Source organism: Dipodomys ordii, unplaced genomic scaffold, assembly GCF_000151885.1.
Source record: "Dipodomys ordii isolate 6190 unplaced genomic scaffold, Dord_2.0 Scaffold106, whole genome shotgun sequence".
NCBI classification, from domain to species: Eukaryota; Metazoa; Chordata; class Mammalia; order Rodentia; family Heteromyidae; genus Dipodomys; species Dipodomys ordii.
In genome coordinates this window covers 5,803,205-5,811,120 of record NW_012267322.1, presented here as the reverse complement: position 1 = coordinate 5,811,120, position 7,916 = coordinate 5,803,205, and the positions used below count along the sequence as shown (strand labels likewise).

Below are 7,916 nucleotides of genomic sequence, written 5' to 3'. Positions count from 1 at the left end.
ACGGAAAAGCGGGAAGCGGGGAGGGGCGAGCTGACCCAGTCCTAACCCGCGTCCCTGCGCCTCGACTCCCCCGCCCGGCCCGAGCAGCAGGGGGCGGGGAGGGACTCCGCCCCGCCCCGTCCCGCCCCGCCCCGCGCGCGGTAACCGCGGGGGTGGGCGGCCCAGCCAGTTAGGCGCCCCGGCGATTGGCGACTCGGAGAGGAGACTTGGAGGAAAACTCGAATAAGAGGGCGCAACGTCAGGCTCGAGATTTGGGCAAGGGGGAAGGGAGGGGGGGGAGGCGGGGACCGACCCGCCGACGGGGACACGCACACCTCCTTCACAACACCCCAAGTGTCCACAACTTTAGGCCGGGACGCAGTAGCCGAGTGGGGGCGGAGGGGGCGGGAGGCATGGGTGAGTGAGAAGAGAGATTGGAAAGAGAAGAGTCAGACAAAAAGTGAAGGGAAGCGCAGAGGGGTGGAAAGCGCAATCGTGAGAGGGGAAAAGAGAAGGAAAGGAAAAGGAGAGTTCTCCAGGGTCCAGGACGGTGTTAAAGAGTCCTGGGGGCGGAAGCGATCCAGGGTGGGGTCGAGGTGGGGGGGGGGAGAGGAGCGCGGCGAGGGGAGGAGAGAGGAAGGGAGAGGAGGGGGAGTGAAAACTAGAGGAGGGCGAAGGAAGCGAGGCGCGACACTGCTGGGGAGAGAAGGGCAGCGAGGAGCGCGGCTGGGGCAGAGGCAGCTCGGGCCGCGGAGAGGAGGGAGCGCCGCGCCGAGAGGAGGGGCTTGCGGCCCCGTAGAAATGTCAATCAGAGCCCCGAGCCCCGGGAATCTCCGCCAATCTGTTCCGACCTGACCTGGCTCCCCGCCGCCGCCGCCGCCGCCGCCGCCGCCGCCGAGCAGATCAATAGGTGATCGCGGAGCGCAGCAGCCCGGGAGGCAGCGAGGCCCCAGCTCGGCCCAGCCCCCGATGCCCACCGGAGCCCGCGGGCGGCGCTGAGCAGGGCGGCCCCGCAGGCTGGGCCCCCTCTCTGTCGGTGCCCCGCGGGCCACCATGTCCTTCCCCCAGCTCGGATACCAGTATATCCGCCCTCTCTACCCACCCGAGCGCCCGGGAGCGGCAGCGGGCGGCGGCAGTGCCGGGGCCCGGGGTGGACCGGGCGCCGGAGCCTCGGAGCTGGCGGCCTCCGGCTCCCTATCCAACGTGCTCTCGTCGGTGTACGGGGCGCCCTACGCCGCGGCTGCAGCTGCGGCCGCCGCCGCACAGGGCTATGGAGCCTTCCTGCCCTACGCCGCGGAGCTGCCCATCTTCCCGCAACTGGTAAGAGCCCAAGGGACCCAGGAAAGAGGGGTTGGATCTGGGGCGCCGGGTGCGGGGAGCGCACGGGACGAGACAGATCACTTGGGGTCCGGGGCCCGGAGGGTGGAGGCGGCGACGGCTGGCGCTCACCCGCGCTCCCTCTGCGCGTGTCCCCTTCTTTCTCCTTGTGCGTGCAGGGCGCCCAGTACGAGCTGAAGGACAGCCCCGGGGTGCAGCATCCGGCCGCGGCAGCCGCGTTTCCGCACCCGCACCCCGCCTTCTACCCATACGGTCAGTACCAGTTCGGGGACCCGTCCCGTCCCAAGAACGCCACCCGAGAGAGCACCAGCACCCTCAAGGCCTGGCTCAACGAGCACCGAAAGAACCCCTACCCCACCAAGGGCGAGAAGATCATGCTGGCCATCATCACCAAGATGACCCTCACCCAGGTGTCCACCTGGTTCGCCAACGCGCGCCGGCGCCTCAAGAAGGAGAACAAGATGACGTGGGCGCCCCGCAGCCGCACCGACGAGGAGGGCAATGCTTACGGGAGTGAGAGGGAGGAAGAAGACGAAGAGGAAGACGAGGAAGATGGCAAACGCGAGCTGGAGTTGGAGGAGGAGGAGCTCGGAGGGGAGGAGGAGGACACGGGGGGCGAGGGGCTGGCGGAGGACGACGAAGACGAAGAGATCGATTTGGAGAACTTGGACGGTGCGGCCGCTGGGGCTGAGCTGACCCTCGCTGGGGCAGCACGTAGGGACGGCGACCTCGGTCTGAGACCCATTTCGGACTCTAAAAATAGTGACTCGGAAGACAGCTCCGAGAGTTTGGAGGAGCGGCCGCTGCCGATCCTGAACCTGGCCCCAGCGCCACCCTCCGTGGCCTCCACCCCACCATCTCCAGCTTCGCCCCCCGCAGGCCTGGACCCCTGCGCTCCAGCACCAGCGCCCTCCTCCGCCCTGCAGAAGCCCAAGATCTGGTCCTTGGCCGAGACGGCCACAAGCCCAGACAACCCTCGTCGCTCGCCTCCCGGAGCGGGAGGGTCTCCTCCCGGGGCAGCCGTCGCGCCCACGGCCCTGCAGCTCTCTCCAGCCGCGGCCGCTGCAGCCGCCGCGGCGCACAGACTCGTCTCGGCGCCGCTTGGCAAATTCCCTTCTTGGACCAACCGGCCCTTCCCAGGCCCGCCGCCGGGCCCACGGCCGCACCCGCTCTCCCTGCTCGGCTCGGCCCCTCCGCACCTGCTGGGACTTCCCGGAGCCAGTAGTCACCCGGCCGCCGCGGCCGTCGCCGCCTACGCTCGGCCCGCAGAGCCAGAGGGCGGAACAGGTGACTACTGAGTGCAGGGTCCGGAGGGTGTCTGGGGTGGGGTTACGCTGAGATTTGGGGGGAGGGGGCAGGGATCATTGGGGCGGAAGGTGCTTTCCTCTGGGTTCCTAGGCCCACGACCCTGGGGCCCTGATCGAAGTATTCTAAAGGCCTTCCTCTTTCCTCTCGCTTCCCAGATCGCTGTAGTGCCTTGGAAGTGGAGAAAAAGTTACTCAAAACAGCTTTCCAGCCGGTTCCCAGGCGGTAAGAGACTTGGGGGTTTGGGGAAATGGGTGGGTGGGGAGGACTGCAGGAAAGAGAAGGAGAGGACGCCAAGGCCTTTGGCCCCTGGGCAGACATGGCTGGAAGGAGTTTTTACGCAGGGACAAAACCCATCTTCAGTTACTTCATGATGGACAGTCACAGCCCAAGTGCCCAGGCTGCGGCCTGTAGGCACAGAGCTGGGGGGGAGAGGGGAGGGAACCCAAGCTTTACCCGACCAACAGGCCGCTGGAGAAGGTGACCACTGTGATGTCCACCTCCTTCCAGCCTCGGACCTCGGATCCTGGCTCCTTCTCCCCGTCAGATAGTTAACCTGGAAGCATACCTCCCTCCACAGAATTGTTCCCCCTGGCAGCCCCAGTCCCAGGTAGGGTCTCCCCAAGGACCTTAGATGTCCTAAAGTCTCATCTCTTGTGTGTGTGTGTCTCTCTCTCACTTCCAGGCCTCAAAACCACCTGGATGCTGCTCTGGTCTTATCAGCTCTCTCCTCGTCCTAGTTTTGTTTTGTTGTGGTTTTTTTTTTAAGAAAACAATTTTTAAATCATTGTCATGATTGTAAAAACAAACCACAGTGTATAGTTACGAGTTTAAAGCATGTCCGTGTATGTATGAATACTTAAAAGAGAAAACTAAACAAACGAAAAAAAAGAAAGATGAAGAAATAAAACCGGTCCCCCACAGCCCTCCCCAAATCACTTCTGTACCACCCCAGCCACAATTAGCTGTGATTGTGAGGTTGGTTTGTTGTGTTGATTGCGGTTGGGGGGGGGGAGAGGGCGGTTCAGTAAGAATAAGTGTGTTTGGCTCTTTTTTGTATATACAGAAAAATGTACATATGTGTGAACCAAATTGTACAAGAAAATATCTATTTTTGGCTAAATAAATGAGCGGTTGCCACTTTTGACTATAAACTGGCCCGGTCTGCCCCCCCCACCCCATTCCCCAGGATCTGTTTGGTGTTTGGGGGGTTTGGGCCATTCCCCACCCCTCCCCCTTGGTTGCTTGAAGAATTTCCCAAAACAGCGAGGAGGGGTGAGTGTGTCCAGGGGACAGCAATGGCGGAGGAGGCGCCGAGGTGGCGGGCTGGGGATACCTCAGGAGGAGGCGCCCAAGAGAAAGGGTGGCCGAGACGGGATTAAGCTAGGTAAGATTTCTGCTAGGAGCTGAGAAACGGGGTCCACGCGAGCCATCGCCGGGCTTGGGGCCTTCTCTGGTGGCAGAGTAGAAATCCTCAGGGAAACATCTGCACGCCCAGGGCGTCGGCTGCAGCTTCTGCGCCCTGCCCACTCCCATTCTTGGACCCCTACAATTGAGATATCCTCGATCTCCTATTTCAGGGGGGCTATGCAGCTTCCAGCCTTTCTCCCCCTCCCCCAACCTCGCTGCCTCAAGCAGACGCCTCCGTTTAGACGTAAGGATGCGGGTGCCAGGGGAAGGGGTGTCCGGAAAGAGAGGGGGTGCGCTTCGTTCCCTCTTGAAGGCCTGTGACCTCCCGGAGATCCGAGGATCCAGGTCCGACGGCAGCGGTGCGTCTCGGGCGGTCCAGGAGGCAGGAACAACCTTTTGAGGTCCCGGGGCAGGGTTTAGGGGGGGGTCACGTCGCGGCAGCTTTCAAGATGAGAAATGGGGGGGAGGGAAGGAAAGAAGTGGGGGGGAGGATGGAGATCCTGGAAATTTGGGGCTGGAGCTCCCTCTACAGGACACAAGAGCGGCTCGGCGCCTCGCCCGGTGGCCTGGGCAGCCAGGCCGGCAGCGCACTCTCTCCACGTCCTGCTTTGGTCGTCCAGCCAGCCAGCCTTGCCCAACCCTGACTCCAAGAAGTCCTCAGGCAGAGTGCGCCTGGGCGTGTGAGGCGGGAGAGCCTCTTTAGGGACACCCCTCTCCCCTCGTATTAGGTAGGAAATGTCCAAGCTCATCAGAAGGTGGGATGGACTTTGGCCCCGCACGAGGTCCTGTGGTGGCTTCCTGGGAGAAAAAAAATTGGGGGGGGGAATGGGGAGATGTCACCCTGACAAACCTGGAACAAGGCACAGACTGTATTGCCTGCTGGGCGACAGCAATAATACTCTGGTAGGATGTGTTCCCCTGGATGTGTCCCTCTGCCCCATGCAGCAGAATTTACTCCATGGTGGTGATTCTGAGGACCTCCCGTGAGGACCTCCCCCCTCCCCTCCACACCTCTGCCCCCCCCCCCAGAAGCTGGGATGTGGAAGAGAGGGAAGATGTCTTCCATGTGCTGAGTCAGTCTGGCTGGCTGGCTGAGCAGAGGGAACCCCTGAAGAGGAAATGCTGAAAACTGGGGCTCCCTCCTGCAACTCCTTCCTCCAGTACCTTCCCCCAGAGATGTCTCCTGTGCTCTTTCCTCTTCTCCCTGTTTGCTGAAGGTGTTTCTGGGATTCAGGGTTCTTTACAGATAGATGATACAGACTGAGGTTCCATTACTGAGGCTGAAGCATAGCACCCCCACACCACCTCCAACCGTGAGGCATAAGCCTGGGCCTCTGCTTAGCCAATCTTTAGGCAAGCCACATCCCCAACCAAGTAGCTTGCACCTCGTAAGCTTAACACTGGGGTACCCCCAGCTCCCTACTTACGTCCTGTAAAACCCAGGCAAAAAATTCATTTCCCTGTGTCCTTCTCTCCTTGGCCCAATAGGAATAGTGCTGCCTATTAAGCATCAGAGCACATGCCCAGGAACATCTCTTGATAGGTGGTAAGTGGGCACAAATGACCCTCCTTTAGCATCTTTTAGAATCCCTGATTCCCTCTATCTCCCCACACTCCCAGCCATATTCTATCCCACTTGCCTCTCATTAGCCAGCAAAAATGTCTTCCCTCTGGAAGTCAGGACCCTCCACCATCAGCTCCATCCGGACAGAAAGGACGTTTTCCAGGGAGAAAAATGAGATGGCAGACTCCTCAGTAGTCAGGCAATCTCTATGTGTGTGAGGAGAGGGCTGCAGATCCTGCCTGTCCCCCAAGGGAGGGGAATGAAGGGACTGGGCCCAGGCTGAAAGGATTCTGACTTCAGGCCTCAGGGGCTCTGTCCAGTGAAGACCCTGTGTTGGCTTTTCTGACTGACCATCACATTACAAGGGCATGACCCCTGAACAAGTGCCATTCTACCTATCAGGCAAGAGCAGCCAATGTAGGTAATGGAGGAAACTGGTGTAAACCTGGGTGTGGCTCATGTATTTGTCTTTCTTTAATCTTATAGTACACTTGGGGCCTTTCAACTGGTATCATGCTGCCCCCAATAAGATAACCCAGCCAAGACAAAACAGAACAAGAAGGGAGGCAGTTCCCTGATGCAGTTCTTCGCATTTCACTAGGGAGAATGTTCTTGTTTCTTCTCCTCCCTGGGCCTTCTCGGTCTTGTCTTTTCCATTCTCAGGGATCCCAGAATCTGTCTCACCTCTTACTGAGGGGGAAACTAGAAGGAAGAAGAAGAAGAAGAGGAGAGAGAGAGAGAGAGAGAGAGAGAGAGAGATCTCATCCCTGGTTCTGATTAAGCTTCAATTAGAAATAAAATGTGTCAATCACCCTCCAGGAAGGGACTTCTGCTGTCGGTGTTGGTTATGCAAAGCACTGGAGTGTGTGGGGATAATCAGTTGGGTCAGAGGAAGGAGTGTGTGGCGTGCTTGCTCATTATCTGCTGCATGGAGTTGGGGGGGGGTGGGCATTGCACTGTGGAGCCAGGGAGCTGGCAAAGAATAAAATCATCTCCCTAAGTGACCATCATCCACCTCTGAGACCCACATGTTAATGGTGTCCAATTGAATTTTTCTTCCGGGGGATACAGGGAGGAGGAAAGAGAGTCTAGCCAGAAGGTGACATGGAAGAGCTCTGGCACCGGCCATCCTTCGCCTGTCCCAGGAGAGGAGTGAGGAGTAGGCAGTCCCCACCTTCAAGACTGGTGTTCTCTACAGGTGAAGGACAGGAGTGAGAATAGATTAATTTAATCAGCCTTCCTTATGTGTCTAACAATGTCCAAGATTGGGCATTAAAAAGAACAAGTCTAGCCAGGTGCCAGTGGCTCACACCTGTAATCTTAACTACTCAGGAGGCTGAGATCTGAGGATCATGGTTCAAAGCCAGCCCGGGCAGGAAAGTCTGTGAGACTTTTATCTCCAATTAACCACCAGAAAACCAGAAGTACCACTGAGGCTCAAGTGCTACTTGAGCCATAAGCACTAGCCTTGAGCTGAAGAGCTCAGGTACAGCACCCAGGACCAGAGGTCAAGCCCCACAACTGACCAAAAGAAAAAAAAATGGTCTAAAGATAATGCTGAGGGTGAGATGACCCACAGGTTCTCTGAATGCTGCTCCCTGATTGGTCACTGTCATCAGACCCAGCCAACCAGCATGGACAATAAAAAATGTCCACCTATGGTATGGCCAACCTAGCTTTAATGCAATTGCTATTCCCCTAGGAAGGGATGTTACCCCTCTGAGGACTGTGCCCATCATTTGGACGAAGAACTATCATAAACCAACCCACTCCTAGTTTGGGCACAGCTGGAAGAGGTCTTTAGCCAGGCCAGTCTTGTCTTCTCTCACACTTGGCCACATTTGACAATATCAGAGGAGAACTGGGGTTAGGGAAGTACTGGCATGTCATGGGCACAGGGCAAGGTCACTCCACATAGCAACTCTTCCCAGAGAGAATGACCCAGGCTGCAGTAAGGCGTTTCACCTTGGATGCCCTTGATCTACACCTGCCTTGATCTTCTTCACATATCTAGTACTGGATGTAAGAATTGTCCACAGGAAGATGTCAGTGTGTTGAAGTTGAGAATCCACAGGGCTGAGGGCTCAATGTTTCTGGAGCAGTCCCAGCAAATATTCTCTCCTCCAAACCACATCTCTGTTGAAAGTGCAATGTGCAAAGTGCAAAGTTTTTGTTCTTTACAAACGTTTGGCCCTGGAAGGGGAAAGTAGAGGTGAAGTTGAGCCAACAGGAAGCTCTGTGAGCCTGGGAAAGAGAGAGGAATGAGGTAGAATATTCTCCAGCCAAAGGTGAGAGGGAAAGAATAACCCCAATCATGTCT

The 7,916-nt window shown here is 58.0% G+C and overlaps 1 protein-coding gene across 1 annotated transcript; it reads left to right on the top strand.

Moving 5' to 3' along the window:
- Positions 1-610: 610 nt before the first annotated feature.
- Positions 611-3,776, top strand: Irx3 (iroquois homeobox 3). The gene is made up of 4 exons (XM_013028019.1): positions 611-1,299; positions 1,476-2,604; positions 2,781-2,847; positions 3,308-3,776. The coding sequence occupies exons 1-4, from the start codon at positions 1,033-1,035 to the stop codon at positions 3,360-3,362; spliced, it is 1,518 nt and encodes a 505-aa protein (XP_012883473.1). The 5' UTR covers positions 611-1,032; the 3' UTR covers positions 3,363-3,776.
- The last annotated feature ends 4,140 nt before the right edge of the window (positions 3,777-7,916 follow it).